General features: G+C 43.9%; 1 protein-coding gene across 7 annotated transcripts in view; it reads right to left on the minus strand.

The window, feature by feature from the left end:
* LOC141153938 (uncharacterized) overlaps nucleotides 1-20,881 on the minus strand; it is a 109,424-nt gene that overhangs the window by 26,159 nt on the left and 62,384 nt on the right. For 5 of the 7 annotated variants that reach the window (XM_073639292.1, XM_073639283.1, XM_073639266.1 and 2 more), the window contains 8 exons: nucleotides 20,455-20,655; nucleotides 11,294-11,458; nucleotides 10,277-10,441; nucleotides 9,958-10,173; nucleotides 9,412-9,636; nucleotides 9,120-9,329; nucleotides 3,543-3,743; nucleotides 1,599-1,793 (listed from right to left, as the gene is read on the minus strand). In XM_073639292.1, the coding sequence (XP_073495393.1) occupies nucleotides 1,599-1,793; nucleotides 3,543-3,743; nucleotides 9,120-9,329; nucleotides 9,412-9,636; nucleotides 9,958-10,173; nucleotides 10,277-10,441; nucleotides 11,294-11,458; nucleotides 20,455-20,655 (1,578 nt within the window). The remainder of the gene's footprint in view (nucleotides 1-1,598; nucleotides 1,794-3,542; nucleotides 3,744-9,119; nucleotides 9,330-9,411; nucleotides 9,637-9,957; nucleotides 10,174-10,276; nucleotides 10,442-11,293; nucleotides 11,459-20,454; nucleotides 20,656-20,881) is intronic. The other 2 variants (XM_073639258.1, XM_073639274.1) reach the window with 1 other exon arrangement.

Below are 20,881 nucleotides of genomic sequence, written 5' to 3' on the forward strand. Positions count from 1 at the left end.
CTATGCGACACTAAGCAAAAACTGGAGAAGGCTGATGCCGTCCAGGGGTGTATACTGCAGAGGAGGAGCCACGGTTAATCTTTTTCAGATTATGCATAGTGTCGCCTCCTAGTGGACAGCAGCATAATACCCAAGGTCCTGTGTCCCCCAATGAGGTGACAGAGTAAACCTCAATTTCACATTAATGGGCCTTTTTAAAAAGCCTTTGGCAGTTCTCCTATAAATACTAAATGGAGGACAGGGAGACTTTACGACCATTTTCTCTAGACAATAAATACTGGAATATAAGCCCTGCTTTGAGGTCTAGAGAATGGACCGCTGAATAAGTAGCACTTATACGGCTCTGCTGCAGAACAGACTGAATTGGAGGAGTGGGGGATATTAGTATGTTCTGGAGATGGCTGACACAAAGTGTTGGGTGGGGTGATTGTAAAATAAAGTGGAAGCTTTGTGGAAACGTGGTTGCATGTCATATACTGGACCAATTAGAGGTGTTGGTGGCCACCTTGTTTCCCTATAGGCAGGGAAACTTGGCGGATCTTAATATGGGAAAAAAAAAAAGAAAAACGAAATTGCACACAGTGAAAGTCACCGCCAGACACTTCATCTGCCAGTGAACCTAACGATTGGAAAGATGAAATCCAACATGCCCAATCATCATCTTCATTGACATCTACTGCCAGGAAAAAGTTGGGAGTTCCATATTAATATTAGATAATTGTTGGCCATCTCTTCAGGCTTCTCTCACACAGCTCAGCTAAGTGCCCATGCATTTACGAGGAAGAGGGGAGTAAGACACTGCCATACAGGTAGAGTCTGGAGGACCCCATAAATATTAGATGGTCGACCAATCCCACCAAAATCATTGGGTTTGAAATAGATATGGCCAACAACTTTAGTCTTATTGAAAGAAGGAAGTGCACATCAGGAGTCTGACCATATCAGTTGTATTAGTGCTTCTTCCTGTGGCACTGCCTTTGTATATAATGCATTCTAAGAAGGACCTGCTGGTTTTTGTTGCTGTTATTGGAGGAGATATCTTTTTAGTGCAGTTTAGAAACACTTCTGATCCATGGTTGGAGAACAAGTTCCCAACTCCTACCAGACTTATAACGGGTAGATTAAGGAGCATGAGATATAGCAGCCATACCTTGAAAGCTGATGGACTTTTTTCTTGTACTGTCCAATTTCTCTCTTTAATGCGGCATTTTGTGACTGAAGCATTAGCATAGCCGTGCTCTGCACAATGCCACTTCCACCCCCACGTCAGAGGGTATTGAGGGTAAATTGAACTGGTACAGCCACAATCAGTAGATAGAGCAGCTTCGTAAATTGTGCACTTTCAGCTGCCTCCGAGAACGGCTGATTGGCGAAGGTGCCGGATATTACACCCCCACTGATCAGACATTGAGGACTTATCCCATGGATCAATGTTAAAAGTAGTGGACAACCTCTAAGGAAAACTAGGTCTTACTCTCCTTATAGGAGCCCAATCTTAGAGCTCATCAGTTTGCTTATAATTTGTACCTCTAACAATACAGCTAAGCAATAGTTAATAAAGCAGCTATTAAAATACATTCCGGTAATGTAGATATTACCCGGAGCATCTGTATTTCCTTCTGTACTGCCTGGAGAAGCTGCTCTTTTTCTTTCACAATAACTTGCAGCTCATAAAGCTCTGACTCTGCGACGTTGGAGCGCAGCTTGTCTTCGAGCAGTAGCGCCCTTTGTTCTTTTTGTTTTGCATCTGCTTCGACTGCACTCAGCTGCTTTTCTAAGTCCTGGATCCGGCCCTGCATTTTCAGTAAAACCCCAACAAAAAATATCATTTCTAGGGCACCCACAAATGTTATTGGCAGGCATGATTTAGTTTGCCACACTTGTAAACTATGCACTGGAAAAGAACCACTCGCAATGCAAAGTCCCTATGATTCCTTATACAGGCAAGTGAGCAGAATGAAGATTAGTGTAATAATGCAGTTCTACAAAATAGTTAACCACATTAGAGGATAATTAGAAATACCACTTCATTTGAATTATAATGAGTGAAATATAATGGAAACTCAATTAGTAACCTTATAGAAGTAGCCATATGGAAAGAATCTGTGTGTAATTGATACTAATTTAATACGATAATTGAAACTTTACAGACCGCTCAAAAATAGGGAGGACTACCTGCTACCTACACTCAACATTCATATTGCTAAGGTGGTAAAATCATGGTATTGCGGAAAACATAGCACCTTCATGGCATTGCTCCTGTAGTCTCCTAACTCATTTCCAGCTATCATTGTGTCAAGGGCAAAAGCAGGACTCATCGCCGAAGAGGATAGACATACATTCAGCCTCCATTGCCGTCTTGCTCTGCACTATGATGGCCTCTGAGAGCAGTGACTTAAGGCCAATGGTACATCTATAGCTGGATTTATGGCTCGTAGCCCAATGTCGTGCAAACGCCTCCTGATGGTTTGTGTAGACACAGATGCCATAGGTTTGATATAGTAAATCCGATTTCAAATATCACTTGCATTACAGAATGGGTCAATCGTAGAACCTGCAGCACGGCCAATTTTCCAATACAACGCCAGGCTGTATTTATCTAGTGTTCCTTGGAGCAGCCAGAATGGCCTAAACATGCTACCATGGCCTGCAGCGTCTCCAGACTTGTCTCTCATCGAGCACATCTGGGACGTCATTGGTTGGCAATGCAATGGAAGCTGGCAGCAGTGGATCTTGATGATTTACGTGTCCAAGTGCATGGCTGAACATTCCTTAGACAACCATTAATAACCTCGTTTATAGCATGCCAAGCACATACTCTATACTGAATAAATAGAGATGTGCTCCAACAAGAAAAAGTGGCCGACCGGCTTAATAAACCAGATAACTAATGCTTCCAATATGACATGCCAAAGAGTTAGAGAGGGACGTACACACTAAAAAATGTTTACAACATAGTGTTTGGCGTGATGGCAGGAAAAACACTGCATACAAGTGCATTTGTCACCCATTTCTTCTCATTCATTTAAATAGGTGAAAACCGCAGCAAACACATTGAAAGTTGACAAAAAAAAGCAGCATGTGCATGAGATTTCAGAAATCCTCTCACTTTGCTGGTACAATAAAACATTGAAGTTTATTTTCCCCACGGAAAAAACACAACGTGTGAACAAACCCTAAGGATTGTTGCCCAGAACACTGAAATCTGTTGTGTTTTATGTTATCTTGCTGCACTACTCTCCAGAATCCCATACTCCTACCCAACCCACATTTATATTTTAAGTTCCAAGCAAAATTAAATGTAGCTTCTATTAGGAACGGGAGGGAATAAATGCCAGTATACAACTATTCTGTATAATATAAATGGATTAGCATAAGATTTCACTAACATGAGTGTTGAGGCCATCTATGGTGTAGGGTCAGGAAAAGTGAACAACCTATAACCATTGATGACATATTAACCCATGCACTGTCCAGTAAAGGCTAGCACAAGCAAGGTCTAGGTAGGACTTCTTTTTTACTAGTGATTAGAAATACTATACCTTTAATTCCCCCTGAACAGTTTTCAGTGTTTCACGCAAACGTGCGTTTTCCTCCTCTAGCATGCTACAATCACCAGATGGGGCAATTTTCTGCATCCTTTGCATCAAATCCAGATTTTTTGCTTTCTTTTCATGCAAGTCTGTTTTCAGAGTATTGAGGTACTGCATGGTGTCTTGCTTTGTTTTAGACTGAGCAATTATCTGTAAATAAAATACATGAGAATTTCTTTAAAACTTGGACTCAGTATTTGTTTTTAGCTATACAGTATTTCCCTCTCCATGACAAATTGCCAATATGTTTTATTAACAAATTCTGAAGTTGTCAGTGCAGTCTGAGCCAGTGCTGTGCAATTAGTTTCCTTGCCATGTAAAGCTGCTCTAGCCCACATGTTTATGCTCCTCTATCCCAGGACATATTAGAAGGGAGAAGAGGTTACCTTGACCGAGAAAGCTGCTTTCTATAGCCAGCACCCCTCTCCATAAGGTCTCCATGTTCACACATGGCCATAACCTATGTAAGATGTCTGTCTTCTGTGCACTTGGGACACAGCGAATACAGATACAGCCCTAAATAAAATTTGGGGGTGGGGGAGAGGAGTTGTATGCCTGATGTAATAGATAAAAGTGCAATAACCTGTGAGCTTCAAAGAATGTTGTGGTACGTTAAAATTTCCTGCAAGTGGCCCTCCTCAATGGGGTCAATATCTTCCTCCCACTACTCGAGAAGTGCCGCATTTAGTACTTCCACATTGATCATAAATTATGCAAAATTTTGGCAAAAAAGCTAAATGATCTTTTGTACAGTGTTCGGTCTGTGATACATTATGTGTATATTGTGTCATAAGCCCCATTTAAAGAAAGATTTATTCATTGGCGGTGGGAGGTAATAGATCAAGTATTTTATTTCATACAAAACTTTTTAAATTTGACATTTTCACCACCATTAAGCAGGATTGCTACTGTGTATGTGGTTGCCTACCCTTTTTGATTGTATGGGCTAGCACTGACGGTGCCTTTAGCATGACAAGTATGCTCATCATGATGTGGCAACTTCCTAGCACTTAAGACTAGCATATTCATCACCATTCATTGGCAACTAGTTAACTTTAACAGCTTTCCAATTTGGAAGAAAGGAAGGGGAAAAAAAAGCAAAAATAAACAAACGCAAATTCACCAAGAATCATAACTTATTTTTTAGTTCACAAAGCCAACATTTTTTATTTAGGGGACAGGTTTTAGTATTGATATGTGGGGTCGTAAGGTCATTACACTTTGGAGATGAGGAATGCCAAAGTGTAAGTGATTATTATTGTCAGTCTATATCTCTAGCTCTCCATCCATCTCTCTATACCAGTTTCTACCTTAGAGCTTTCTTGTGTTGTATTAATCTTTTCCCCTTTCTAATTCAAATTCAGCTTGTGACTATGGGCAACAAAGAAAACAGTTTGGTCTGATCCACATTGTAGCCTCTCAAGTCTACACGTCAGGACCCCACCACCCCCACCCACAACACATCAAGAGGGTCGCAGAGCGGCCAGTCCTTGCCACCAACTCCAGCCCCGGGGGGTGGGGTTCCTGGGCTCAACTTCCCTAGGGCACAGTATTACAACAGACTCCCTGAGCCTTCCCCTAAGGGACCCTCATCCCTCCCCCCTATGTGGGGTTCAGGTTTGTCTAGCTGGGAGTTCCCCTGGGCTCCCCCACTCTCAATCTCCCCGGGCTTCACACCAAAGATTCCACAGTTTCAAAGTTCAGGATTCTCGCTTCCAATTCACGGCGCTCCCCTTAGGCCTAGCCTCTAGGCCCAGGGTCTTCACGAAAGTCATGGTGGCAGTCATAGACCTTTTTCGTCCCAAGTGAATCCTAGTCATCTTTTACCTGGACGACCTTCGGATCAAGGTCCCGTCCCGAGAACTTGCAGCTGACTCTACACGCTTTCTCGCCTTGGCTGGCTCATCAACAGGGTGAAGTAGTCTCTGATCCCCACCCAATGCCTAGTTTTTCTGAGCACGATTTTCGATACTCCCCGTGCGAGAGTTTTCCTCCATGAAGAAACTGTTTCCTCCTTTCTTCTTGCGATTCGCTCCCTCAGATGCCCATCGTCATGTCCACTTCGGGTCTGCATAAGCGTGCTGGGCATATTGATCGCCTCAATAGAAGCGATGCCTTTTGCGCAGTTCCACTCTCGCTCCCTTCAACGTGCACTCCCAACACGCGCCTTAACCTCCTTTCTCTGTCAGTAAGACAGTCCCTCACTTACCGTAGGAAGTCATTTCTCCCTTTAAATTGGCAGATCATCACGACAGACACCAGACTGCTTGAGTGGGGGGGCAGTGTTTCATCAGTTAACAGAGCAGGGCCACTGGAAAGCTCAGGAGTCCTCACTTCCCATCAACATCCTGGAACTGCGGGACATCTATCTTGCTCTCCTGCACGGGCAGGATCTCCTAGTGGCAGGGCTGTCGAGTCTGAGTCGGTGTCCACTTTGGTGGAGTTGGAGTCCGTATAAAATGGACCGACTAAACTCCTAAAAATATATAATAAATTGAGTACAGTAGTTCAATGCAGTTTGTGGGGAATATTTTTTTCATAAGAATTTGGGAAAATTATGAAATGTCCTATAAATGTCTTTCCTTTTCCTGATCTAAGGGGCTAGACTTTTAGCTGAGATGAATCTGTGCTACAGTAAATTTGTCACTTGAACATGAGCCATGTATGAGGGAGTCATAGTCGGAGTTGGTGTCATGGAAATTGAGGAGTCGGAGGTTTGGCTTACCGGCTCCACAGCCCTGCCTAGTGGGCCGCCCGGCGCACATCCAGTCCGACAGTACCAAGGCCATCGCGTACATCAATCATCAGGGCGGAACTTGAAGCAGATCAATCCTGTCCGAGGTCTCTCGTATTCTGGCGTGGGCAGAACAAAAAGTGCCAACGATCGCAGCAGTACACATTCCTGGGCCGCCGTGTTTCTAAGCCACAAGGGCATCTCCTCGGGCAAGTGGTCCCTGAACCCATCGGTTTTCAGGCAGATCTGTCAAAAGGTGGGGCACACCCGACATCGACCAGATGGCATCCAGTGTGAACAACAAGGTCCTTTGTTTTGTGTCCAGGTCTGTCAACCCTCTCGCGATCGGCTCCGATGCCCTGGTTCTTCTGTGGCCAGTTAAGCCTTGTGTATCCATTTCCACCCCTGCCACTGAATCCCAGGCTCATCAAGAAGATCAAAGCGGAAGGGGTACCAGTCATCCTCATGGCTCCTGACTAGCCCAGAAGAGTTTGGTACGCAGAAGTGGTTAACCTCATCGCAGATGCCCCGTGGAAGCTACCAGATCATCCAGACCTTCATTCCAGGGACCCCTCTTCCACCAGAATTCACCCTCCCTCAATTTAACTGCATGGCTGTTGAAGCAGCTGACCTAAGAGATGACCGTTTCTTCAGACAATGATTAACGCAAGGAAGCCAGATTCCTCCCTTTTCGCTGGTGCAAAGACAACCCCCATGTCCTTCTCGCTTGCTTCATTTAGGTCTGTCTCTCAGATCCCTTTAGCGTCAGGTCTCTGTACTTTCTATCCTAATCCAGAGGAATCCGGCTTCATGCTCCCAGGTCAAGACCTTCTTGCAGGGAGTCGCTTATTCGGTTCCTCCCCATTGTCCTTGTGTGGATACTTGGGACCTCAATCTGGTCCTGAACGCACTTCAAGGGTCCCCCCCTTTGGGATATTTCGCTCTCCTGGAAGGTTGCCTTCCTCGTGGGGATAACCTCCATCAGGTGCTTCTCTGATCTAGCGGCCTCATCCTGCTGTTCACACTTCCTTGTCCTCCATCAGGACACAGTAGTGAGAAACCTGTTCCCAGCTTTCTCCCCAAGGTGGTCTTCTCCCTTCTACCTTAATGAGGACATCGTCCTATCATCCTTCTGTCCATCCCCAGTGCATCCTTGGGAAGAGTCCCCCCACAAATTGGATCGGGTTAAAGCTCTACATGTCCATCTTTCCAGAACAGCATCTTTCAGACACTCAGATTCCTTGTTTGTGATTCCTGAGGGTGACAGCAGAGGGATTCCTCCCTCTATAGCCACCATCGCTCATTGGATCCTCTCTGCCATCCTGGAAGCGTATTAAGCACAAAATACGTGTAGCCTCCATCTGGGGTAAAGGCCCACTCTATCCGTGCAGCGGGGGCTTCCTGGGCTGCTTGCCGTCAAGCCTCTGCATTGCAGCTCTGCAAGGCTGTTAACTGTAGAACCTTGCAAAGGTATTTAAGAAAGACCAAAATCTATACCTATGCCTCGGCTAACGTGAGCTTGGGTATGAAGGTTTGGTTAGCGGCAGTCGCTCAGTATTAGATGGTTCTGAGTGTTCTTTTTTAGACCCTTGGGACTGCTTTAGGAAGTCCTATGGTCTCCTGTGTCCCCCAGTGAAGGGATAGATAAAAGAGGATTTTTGGTACCCACTGTAAAATTTCTCGGAAACTTCATTGGGAGACACTGCATCCTCCCTTGTTGTGCTTGTTTGAATTTGTTTCACTCGCTGCTTCTTCTACTGCTTTCTCACCAACGGATTAGCTTTGTGCCAGTTGGTGGCTGAATTCTGCTGCTGCGGAACTAACTTTTTCTGCCCAAATTCAGCCTCCCTGTGGCAGCAGCATACACCCACGATCTCCTGTGTACCCCAATGAAGGCTCTGAGGTGCCAAGCTTTGGTGATGTAGGACCCAAAGAAGCAGGCTGCAGCACGTATTGTGCCAAGAGGAGTTTTTAATGGGTCCAGGTTTTAGGAGAGGCCATTAAAGCCGGGAGGGATTGGCTGTTCCAGTATCTCCAATTCCAGGATTTGGAACTGGCTATTTAAGGCAGCACACACAGCCTCATTGGGGACTTTGTGTTGAAGGAGGAAAAATAATAATAATAAAAAAAAAAAAAACTTGTGTTAGGGTTCGCTTCCACTTACAATGCAACGAGTGCAATCAGATATAAAAATAAAATAAATAATAATAATCGGATTACACTCGCCCCAATGTTACCCTATAGTGCAGCTCACACATCTACGATTATTTCTCATGCAGATACGGCATGCGAAAACAATCGCAGCATGCTGAGACTGCAACCGCAAGTCAGATCGCACGCACCCATACAAGTCTATGGGTAGGTGTGAAACATCGCACTGCATACCCCCTCCCCCACAAATGCAGGGCGATTCCCGCGGACGCCAGCAACAGAGGAGATGGAGAAATTAATTTCTCAGCCTCCTCCGCAGCTGTGCTGCGATCCTCAAATGCGAGAGGATCGGAGCACAGAGCACGGACACTCGATTCACACTTGCAGCAGAGCAGGAGCCGAGGGTCATTAGCTTATCGCCTCCAATGCCATACGCTACTGTGTCTCCGGCTTTATATGGAGTCTGCTGGGGAGAGTCTGCCTGTGCGTTAAAGAGGGGAGTCTGTGTCTGTTGAACAGAGGACTGTTTTATTTTCACCTTTGTGCCAAGGAAAGGCTGCTTCTTGTTTGTGAAGACTTGTGAGGAATCCCTACAAAATATATATATTTGGAAAGATAATTTTAGTAAAATTCAGATTTACCTTCAGTTTCTTGGTTAAATTCTGAATTACTCCAGTAATCCGCCTGTTCTCTTGAAGTACGCCGTCGTTGAGCTTTTTGGTATCAAAATGTAAGCCTTGAAATTCACTTAGCCATTCAATAAATTCTTCTTTGCATTTCAGTTCTTGTTTAAGCTCATTTTCCATACCGTTTAGAAGCACCTTGACTTCAGAAAAGCCATCTTCAACATTCTAGACATGGAAATAATTAACTATTAAATATCCCAACGTGGCCAAGCGAAACTTGTAAAAAGTAGTCAAGTGGCATACGCACCTTTATCACATCGTCTTTCTTATATATCAGTTCAGTTATAAATTCAATTTCGCAGTCCTTGAGCTCCTCCGCCAAAGTATCTGACCATTTTGAGCCACATTGTTCAAGCGATTGGAACTGTAGAAGGAGCTGATCGTTTTTCTTTTGCAGAACACATAATTCATTCTCAAAGTCTTTGACTGAACTGTAATGTGTTTCCTCGACAGCGGCGTTCTTATATAGACCCTACGGGAAAGAAATAAAAGAAAAGTTACCAAAAACTATCTTTAGGCCAACTTTATTTAGCTGATCAGTGTGTAACCTACATATTCCAGCAGTGTAAAAGCTGGATGTGACTTTATAGAACCTACTATCTGGACTGCCTGTGAATAATGCACAAACAAAATGCTTTTCCCCAGGGAATTTTGCAAAAAAAAAAAATCCATATCTGTGTTAGCTGAATCTCTTCAAGGAAAATCCGTATCTCCCGAGACTGGCATAACAAAACCCATGCCTCCCGAGACTGGCATAGCACAACCCTTAAATCATTGCAGACCAGAACTATACCTTAAACTTATTGAGCAGCATTTGCATTTGAGAATTTAGCTTGACATGTTCAGTTTGTAGATTTCCAAACGTCCTAGAGGAAGTTGATGAGAGGGATTCTTTTATAGCGCTCATGGATTGATTTTGAGTTTGGGTCATACTTTGGAGTTCGCAACAGATGTTACTCAGTGAGCTGTGATGATCTGAATAAACTGTGTAAATTTTACCCATGAGATCCTTAAAAAAAATGAAAAATAAAATAAATTAGAGATAAAATTGTAACATTTAATTCAGCCAACTCACAGCAAGTAATGTCTTACAACCTGACCAGTTCTATTACCTTCCACTCTTGATTCTTTCCTTCCAGAATTTCAGTACGCTCAGCTAGTTCATCCTCTTCTTGCACAGGCTCATTTTGCATTTGATGCAGAGCTCTGACTTTTTTCTCCAGGAAATCCACCTCTTCTAACAAGTCAAAGTTCTTCCTCTGCTCTGCTTCCACCTTCTGGATTAAAAGCATTAAACATTCAGCATAAGAAACACAATCCAACATTATAGATTACATGTGGTCATTCTAACAAATCTCAGTAATTTAGGAATCACTGTCCTGCAAACATATACAATTTAAAAACAAACCTATAATGGGGTATTCCAACCTGAAGAAATGGTGGCACACTGTTATTGTATGCAATTACTATATGATCATGAGAGTGAAGTCTCTGGGAAACCCAACAATCTCAAATATGAAGAAGCCACAATGCAGATTCAACACGGGGGGCTCCTTCAGTCTTTGCCTGCAGAGCAGCGCCCTGGTCACCCTGTGCAGGGAAACCGCACCACTGAAGTCTCATCTTCCCCAGGATCAGCAAGATCCCAGACGTTGTACTTCCACAGATAATAAAGTGATATGACATACTGATAGGATGTCCTGAGTATATTAGATGAAATACCTGTTTAAAAGCATAAAAATTTAAGTGAACCTGTCATATTATACATTCAGTCCGCTCTATAGACAGCATGGTATGAAGCGGAGCAGAATGATATATAGGTTTGTAGGAAAAGATTCAGTATAACTCGCATTTAATTCATTTAAATCCCTGGTGTTTGTAGGGATGAGTCCAATGGGTGGTCCTATTCAGTGATTGACAGTCTTCCCTGTATGACTGTACATGCAGAGTTTGCTGTCAATCACTGAATAGGACCGCCCATTGGACACCATCCCTACAAACACCAGGGATTTCAATGAATAAAATGCAAGGTTTACTGAAACTTTCCACACAAAAATGCTGAATCATTCCTCCAGTTCCTCCAGGTTCTATAGCATCTTCAACATGTCAGGTTCCTTGTGTTAGATTACCTCATGCAGTTGCTGTATTTGCTCTTGCAAAGAAGAGATTTCCTGTAACCTTTCTTTTACTTCATTGACCTTCTCAAGTAGATGCGCATGGCTCTCATCACGCTCCTTTGTCACAGTTTGGAGTTTTGTCTGAGAGGTTATCAATTCATCTTGTACCTGTGCAACCTAACAACAAACAAGAGTTAACATTGCGTCTTTACACCTGAGAAACTGGGATTTTAGAGGAAAAGGCACGAGAGTCAGTTTAACCATGTGGTATAGCCTCCCTCAATTCACAAAAGTCTTCATTTCTTTCCTCTCTACATTGCAGAAATTGTGCACGAACTCAACCACATAAGGTCATGTTTACATAGTTTTAAAATGAGTGCGTTTGTAAAGGAACACACTATTAGCATGTGGACTTATGGAAATGTAATTTAGGGTTTTTTTTATATTCAAAAAAGCTACTACAAGCAAAACACAGAAATAGGTCAAAGCAAAGACTTAAGGAGGACCCAATTTGTATCATCTCCCTCTGGGCATTACCACAGATGTCTCTGGGGGGCGTGTACTTCTTCCACTGCTTGATGTTGACCAATCGTAAATCAGGCAGTGTTGTGCAGGGGAGAAAAGAACACGCCCTCAGAGACAAATCTCTATAACAAATTATAACCTGAAAACTTTACAAGACTATCTCCGCAATGGAGAGGAGAAATTAACCACTTCGCGCCAGAGCCTGTTTTTGCCTTCGTGACCGGGCCAATTTTTTCAATTCTGACCACTGTCACTTTATGAAGTAATTACTCTGGAACGCTTCAACGGATTCCCCTGATTCTGAGATTGTTTTTTCGTGACATATTGTACTTCATGATCGTGGTAAAATTTCTTCGATATCACTTTATTTTGAAAAAATCTGAAATTTTGCCCAGGCAGAGCGGACGTTTATCTACAGTGGGCGGTCGGGAAGCGGCTAAAATCTAAGTTTTAGTCAGCTCTGCAGCCAGTATGCCAAGATGTGGCTAGTTTAACATACTCAAGCTGGTGAATGGTCCTCTTTAAGAGTGGGCACTCAATGGGGGATACCTCAACCCAGCAACTTTTTTTTTTTTTTAAATCAAAGCTACATTTAAGTTTCAACATTTCAAATTTAAAAATGTGTAAAATTTCGATAACTTATATCTAGTAGGTTCACTTAATTTCCATATACAACCAGTGAACTTTTCAATTTAATTCATAAAAGTGAAGAAATAACATTGCATATTTAATCCATTTATGGTAGATGATCATTTTCTACTACTGAGGTAGTAACTTGGATGGCTGGTATACTAACTGCTTTTTCTTGATCTTGCAAGCTGCCATATATATTTTCCTTTTCACTTCGCACTCTCTGGAGCAACTGCTCCTGTTCTTGGCGAAGAGACGGCACGTCCAGTTCACACCGCTGCAGCTGCTCGAGTACTGCAACGTTATCAGCCTTCATTTGTTTGGTGGAGGCCTCACTGAGACACATCTTCTCTTGCAGTTGTCGGAGCTCAGTTTCCAGCTCATTTAATTGGTTAGTCTTCCTAACTTGTTCATCGGTTAAGAGGTTACGCTCATGTCTTAGCTGCTGCCAGGGCTGTGGAGTCGGGGTCGTGGAGTCGGTATAAAATGGACCGACTCAGAAAATATATATTTTTTTAATCAGATACATTTTTATTCATTTATAGATAGAATAATAAAATACATCTTCAGTACAATAATTTCACATTTTCTTATTATCGAAAAGAACCCCTCGCCCACCCTCCCTCCCCTTTTACGGACGACAATAAACCCTTATCGTTATATAACATATGTTTCAACATCTTATAATCATTACAATGTATTTTATAATGCAATGTAGTCATCGGATTCTTTCCTCCAAAAGCATTAACATTAACACACCTTTCATGGTGCCCATAGGTTGTCACTGAGTTTGGCGTTTTTCCTTTTTAAATAAATTTTTTCCTCCATTCGTACCACATACTCCACCTGCCTTATATACTCCTGTCTAGAGGGAGGCTCCGGTCGCACCCAATACCTAGCTATTATTTTCCTAGCTGCATATAAGAGTCTGGCAATTGCCAGTTTTGTGACATCATTCCCCACAAGTTCTTCCACATATCCCAGCAAGCAAACTACCGGATCCCTAGGAATTATACAGTGATATCGTCCTTCAATTAGGCCTGTTACTGCAGACCAATAGTTTGCAAGCCTTGGGCAACTCCACATAACATATCAGCATTTTCTGACCCACATCTTGGGCAATCCAAATTCTCCCGTACCCCTATCCTGAACAAAAAATCGGGTGATCTATATGCTCTATGTACAAGAAGTAACTGGGACATTCTGGCAGGTTCATTTAGAGACAACTTAGGAATATATTCCAAAATGGATTCCCACCTGTCATCTTCAATGGTGCCAACATCTGCTTCCCACCTCTCCCTCGCCAAAACAGGATATTTCAATAGAAAGGTGTGAAGCAGATCAGCATACACCCTAGATATGACGCCTGCTGTACATCCCCCCATACAAATATAGTCAATAACAATATCCTTTTGAACAGACAGGTTCTTGATTTTCCTTTGCTTAATAAACGCATCTTTAACCTGTGTATACTGATAACTGTGTCTGTCTAATAAATGAAATGACCTGCCTATCTTCCCAAAAAGTCCCGACTCTAGGCCCACCACCAATGGACTCTTTTTAAGATGAGCTTCCAAAACCGCCTGGATAGTTCCCTTCACCGCCTTCAGTGCCCACCCTCTAATATGCTGGGACTGTGCTGCCAAGAAGTATATCCACGGGTTTGGTAAGGCGAGACCCCCCCCTCTTCTTTCGGCCTCTGGAGAGTCTCCAGCTTAATCCTGGGTTGTCCTCCACCCCAAACCAGAATTTTGAATTAATACGCTGGAACACCGACCGAGGGATCCACACAGGGGAGTTATGTAAAACATATAGCAATTTGGGCATCAGCACCATTTTAAGAAGATTGGTGTGTCCCACCACCGAGAGGCGCATTTTGCTCCACGTAGATGCTTTATCTTTTAATTTCCCAATTATCGGGTATACAATCAACTGAAGGTACTCCTTCACTGGTAGTGATATTGTAATTCCAAGATATTTAAACTCTCGTACTAATTTAAGTTGTGTACGTTCCACCTGTTCAACATCTAAGCCATCCAGGGTATCCATTTCCATAATATGAGATTTATCCCAATTAATTTGTAACCCAGATAACAGGCCAAATCTATTGATGACAGCTATTGCGCCATGTAATGAAACTTGAGGGTCCTGTAATAATAATAAAATATCATCTGCGTACAACGATATCTTCTCCTCAACCATTCCATACCGAAATCCCTTTACCACGTCTGACTGTCTCATTACAGAAGCCAATGGCTCTATAGCCAGGTCAAATAACAGCGGGGAGAGGGGGCAGCCCTGCCTGGTTCCTCTTGTCAAATCAAATTTATCTGATCGTTCCCCATTTACTCTTATTCTAGCTACAGGGCGCGTATACAATAACTTTACCCAGGCCACAAAAACCGGACCAAATCCCATCAGCTGGAGAACTCGCCAGAGATAGCTCCACTCCACACTATCAAAGGCTTTTCGTGTGTCCAGTGAGACTACAACTCTATGCCCAACATTGTCAGCGGCCAATTGCATGTTAACAAATAATCGCCTCAAGTTAATGGCCGTTGATCTATCAGGCATAAAACCTGACTGATCTGAGTGTATAATACTAGAAACTACACGGCTTAATCGGTTAGCCAATACTTTAGCTAAGATTTTAATATCAGCTGGTAGTAGAGATATGGGTCTATACGAATCTGGCTGTGTCCGGTCCTTATCTGCCTTGGGCAAAAGCACTACTGTAGCCTCCCGCATTGACTCCGGTAATTCTCCCACCTCCAGAAACACATCCTTCAATTTTGGCAATAGTATATCTCTAAGATGTTTATAAAATTCTGTTGGAAGGCCATCTGCTCCTGGGGCTTTATTATTTGCCATTGAAGCCAGAGCCTCCTCCATCTCCTCCGCCGTCAGGGGGCCTTCCAAGCTATCCCTAGCCTGTTCACTAAGTTTAGATATCTGGGTTCCCCTCAAGAATTGGTCTATGTCATCTCCCGTATTACTTAACTTCGAATTATATAGATCACCATAGAAGTCCCTAAACACCTTCAGATATCTCGCGTTTCAGTGACTAAGGTGCCAGTTGGATCCGAATTTCCCACAGACTGACCTGCAAAGCTACAGAACTGTTTTCCAAATCCTAGTATAGATGGCTGACATTACTGGTTTCCTACAGGCTTGTAGAGTTGTAATTACCCGATGGGAAAGGCCGTTAGAGGCTAGGATCCGCCTCTCAGGTTCCATGCTGTCAATTGGAGGAATTGGATGTTCGGATGTAACAAGGGACCATGCAATAGAAGATCTCTCCTGGCTGGGAGTCTGAATGAGAGATCCACCGCTCTTTTTGGGCCAGTAGGGCGCTATCAGAATAAGAGCTCCCCTCTCCTGTTGGATTTTCCTTAGTACTCTTGAGATGAGAGGGACTGGAGTAAAGGCGTACACCAGTTTTGTCCCCCATGATTGAGAAAGGGCATCTATTCCTTCTGGGCTGTCGGCTGGGTGCAAGGAAAAAAAGCACTGCAGCTTCCTGTTTTTTCTTGTTGCGAACAGGTCCATGAACGGGGTGCCCTATCGTTGTATGATTTGATGAAACACCTCCGGATTCAGCTCCCAATCTGAGGGCCCAACTCTTGCTCTGCTGAGAAAGTCTGCTACCACATTTTCGGACCCCCTTAGATGAATAGCCGATATTGAAAGGACATTTCTCTCCGCCCAGTGGAAAATTCTTGACACCAAGGATTGTAACCATTTCCCTCTTGGACCTCCTTGTCGACGAAGAAAAGCGATGGTGGTGCAGTTGTCTGAGAAAATTTTTACATGATTTCCTCTGAGCAAATGCTGACATCTTTGAAGTCTCCCAGACCGCCTTTAGCTCCCTGAAATTTGACGACCTGTGTTGCATCTCTTTGGGCCACATCCCTTGTAGATATCTGTTTCCTATGCTTGCTCCCCAGCCTTTTTGGCTGGCATGGGTATGGATCTGGATTGAAGGAAGAAGGATCCAGTCTACTGCATTTTCTAAGTTTGAAGGGTCTGTCCACCAGGAAAGGGAGTTTTTTAACTCTCTTGACAGTCTCATTTTCTTGTCTAACCCCGATGGTCGTCTGTTCCAAACTGACAGGATCGACTTCTGTAACGGCCTTGAACGGGCCTGTGCCCATTTCACGCTCGGAATGCATGAGGTCATCAGTCCTAAAATCCGCATGTCGTATCTGATTGAGGTGGTCTTCCGTTTCTCGAAGTAGTAAATTTCCAGTTTTATTTTTTCTCTTTTCTCCTGGGGCAAGGAGGACTTTTGAAGACTGGAATCTAAGAGTACCCCTAGAAATACTTTTGTAGTACTTGGATGGAGGCTTGATTTTTCCCAATTGATGTTCCACCCCAAATATTCCAGGGTTTCGATCGTATGCTCCTGTTGTCTGAGAAGGAGAGACTCTGACTCTGCCACCAACAATATATCGTCCAGGTAAGGGATGATTATAATCCCCTGTGTTCTTAAGAAGGCCGCTACTTCTGTCATAACCTTTGTGAATATTCGGGGGGCCGAGGACAGACCGAAGGGTAGGCAAGTGAATTGAAAGTGGTGTACTGTGTCCCCCTGCTCTAGAGCGAACCTTAGGTATTGCTGGTGACTTGGGTGAATTGGAACATGGTAATATGCATCCTTGAGGTCTAGGGTGCACATTACCGATCCCTTCTCTATCAATGGAATGCTGGTTTTTATAGTTTCCATTTTAAACCTTTTGTATTCCACCCACTGGTTTAAGGGCTTGAGGTTTATAACCGTACGGCGTTTGCCCAAGGGTTTTAACACCGAGAAGAGGGAGGAATAATGGCCTAAACCCTGCTCTGAAGGGGGGACCTGTTTCACCACGTGTAGGGATTGAAGGACTAATATATCCTGCCATAGACTTTTGAGATCTATGGGGGAGCGAGGACGAGTGATTTGGAAACGACGAGGGGGGGCATGGGACAAGTCTATTTTGAAACCTTCCCCTAAGGAACGTAGAATCCATTGATTTTTTGTAATGGACGCCCACTTGTCCTGAAAGAAAAGAAGCCTGCCCCCTACTCCAATGGCGTCATGGTCTAGCTGGGGCTCCAAAGGCGACCTGATTTGCTCTGTCCTTTCCTCCCTTCCTGTAAGACCATCTCCCCGTCTTACCCTTACCCCTGTAATCACGTTTAGGGGATCGAAGGGGTCCACGAAAGGGCCGGTATCTTTTAACCCTATCCTCGGGAAATCCTTTTTTCTTGTCGGATGCTCTTTCTAGGATCTCGTCCAACACTGGACCAAAGACCCGAGCACCCGAAAAGGGAATTGAGCACAGTTTATTCTTTGAGTGGCTATCCCCCGACCACGTCTTTAGCCATATCGCCCGTCTAGCTGTATTAGATAATACGCTACATCTAGCTGCGAATCTGACCGATTCGGCCGAGGCATCAGCCATGAATTGCGTTGCCAGCTTTAACATGGGAAGAGAGTCTGATAGCATCTCTACAGGGGAGTCCGATCTAATTTGATCTGACAGCTCGTCCAACCAAAGGCACATGGATCTTGCCACTGAAGTGGCAGCGATATTTGACTTAATTATGGCTGCTGAGGCCTCCCAACTCCTCTTGAGCATGCTCTCTGCCTTCCTATCCATTGCGTCCTTGAGGCAAGAAGAATCCTCAAAGGGGATGGATGTTTTCTTAGCCACTTTCGCTATTGGAACATCTATTTTAGGGATTTCCTCCCAAAGTTTGATGTCCTCCGGATTGAAAGGAAGACGGGATTTAAAGTCTCTTGGCACAATGAGTCTTTTCTCCACTTCTTCCCATTCCTCCATAATCATTGATTTTAAATGCTCATTTACAGGGAACACTTTATTTCTCTGAGTTCTCAGACCTGTGAACATTTCATCTTGTCTGGAGTGGGAGACCTGAGTGTCCTCCAAGTTCATAGTACGCCTGACGGACTTTAAAACTTCATCCGTATGTTCCGTAGAGAAGACATATTTCTTTCTCTCTTGTGAGGGTAACTGAGAGAAGCGATCCTCATCCTCTTCTAGACTGTGCTCTGATGCGGAGTCTGAATATTCTCCTTCCTCAGACACCTCTTCCATCTCCCACCTAGATCTTTTCTGGCGAGGAGAGGGTTGAACTATTTGGGGTGACGGCTGTGTACGGGAAGGCATGAGGCTCGAGACTGTACTCTGGACCTCCTCACGTATCATAGATTTTATATCCGTCAAAAAGGACATTTTTTCTTCCTTTAGGACCTCGGCTATACATTTTTTACACAGCCGCTTTTTATATGAGTCCTGAAGCTTCGTATTACAGTCTACACATCGTCTTGATTTTTTGGAAAAAGATCCAGACCTCTGGGTTCCCCTCTCCTAATCCATAAAAAAATATAAAAGCACACCGGAGATTTACTATAAAAACCTGTCCTAGAATACTCTGATTTATCCAGAGAAGGGCCTAAGGCTGTACTCACACTGCCCAGGGACTCTGAAGGGGCTTCTGACCGTGAAGGATTAGCTTCCATGGTGTCAGTGTGTGTGTGGCTGAGGTGTACCCTTTTATAGGGTCTTACCTGATCCAGGTGGTAGCCACGCCCCCAACGATGATCGCTATTCTTAATGCCCTGGAGGCTCACCACTGCCTCCTGGCACCGGTGCGTTCTTGGTGCCGAAGCCTTTCTTCTCAATGCCGGAAGGAGAAGCGGTGTGCGCTCCACCCTGGAACGCACGCCGGCCCCAAAGCGGATGTTCGCTCTGATGACTCCGCCTCCCGCCGGAAGCCATGCACCATGCTCCTCCGTGGAGTGCACGCCGGCCATTCAGCCGGTGGGATAGCGCAACGCTCAGAGCCCCCTGTCCCGGGGATACAGCGGCAAGCGGCGGTATTCTGGCTGAGGGACCCCGCAAAGGGGTATCAGCAGGGAGCCTCTGGACCGAAATAAGGGGAGAGTTCTCAGACCCCCCCAATCTCCCTGGCTCTCAGGTAACTTCTTATCTTCGGAGAACCTCTCCATAGTGTCCTGTCCTGCTAGGGACAGGAAAAACACTGAGGGTGTGATGGGGGGGGGGGGGGGGGGCTTTTAACCTCTCATGTGTTTCCTGTCCCTAGAGGAACAGAGGACTTAACTCCTATCGTGCCGTTATGATGGACGTACTGGTAAACAATCATTGCAAGCAAACAAAACCATGGAGCATGATAAGAGAGGCATAGCTGTAAATCGGTGTTTCAGTCCCTACAGCATGCTGTCTTCAGATTACATAGCATCATCCTGCTGACAGATTCCCTTTAAAGGAACCATGTCAAGATCTTTTACCACATTAAACAACCACTACTAATTCACAGGAGCTCATGATGTTACTGAACATAAAATGCAGAAACACAAAATCAGTATAGCTTTATCTTATGGAGGTAGTTTCTCTTTGGTATCATAGACATCCCTCCAGCGGAGACGCGTTCTCCCAAGCAGGTCCATCTGCATCCAGCACATGTAATAAAACGAGCTTCATGGGTGTACTGCACATACACATGAGGTCTTCAGAGTTGGATTGAGATGATGTATTCCAGCCAGAAAGAGCAGACCACCATTGTGGCATTTGCAGAAAATAATGCAAAAACACACACAAAGAAAAATGCACAATATGTGAACAAACCCTAAGGATTGTTGCTCAGAACACTGAAATCTGGTGTGTTTTATGTTCTCTTGCTGCACTACTCTCCAGAATCCCATACTCTTACCCAACCCACATTTATATTTTAAGTTCCAAGCAAAATTAAATGTAGCTTCTATTAGGAACGGGAGGGAATACATGCCAGTAAACAACTATTCTGTATAATATAAATGGATTAGCATAAGATTTCACTAACATGAGTGTTGAGGCCATCTATGGTGTAGGGTCAGGAAAAGTGAACAACCTATAACCATTGATGACATATTAACCCATGCACTGCCCATAAAGGCTAGCACAAGCAGGGTCTAGGTAGGACTTCTTTTTTACTAGTGATTAGAAATACTATACCTTTAATTCCCCCTGAACAGTTTTCAGTGTTTCACGCAAACGTGCGTTTTCCTCCTCTAGCATGCTACCATCACCAGATGGGGCAATTTTCTGCATCCTTTGCATCAAATCCAGATTTTTTGCTTTCTTTTCATGCAAGTCTGTTTTCAGAGTATTGAGGTACTGCATGGTGTCTTGCTTTGTTTTAGACTGAGCAATTATCTGTAAATAAAATACATGAGAATATCTTTAAAACTTGGACTCAGTATTTGTTTTTAGCTATACAGTATTTCCCTCTCCATGACAAATTGCCAATATGTTTTATTAACAAATTCTGAAGTTGTCAGTGCAGTCTGAGCCAGTGCTGTGCAATTAGTTTCCTTGCCATGTAAAGCTGCTCTAGCCCACATGTTTATGCTCCTCTATCCCAGGACATATTAGAAGGGAG

This window comes from Phyllobates terribilis, unplaced genomic scaffold, assembly GCF_046119375.1.
Source record: "Phyllobates terribilis strain yellow unplaced genomic scaffold, ASM4611937v1 Scaffold_1__5_contigs__length_1240528914, whole genome shotgun sequence".
NCBI lineage: Eukaryota > Metazoa > Chordata > Amphibia > Anura > Dendrobatidae > Phyllobates > Phyllobates terribilis.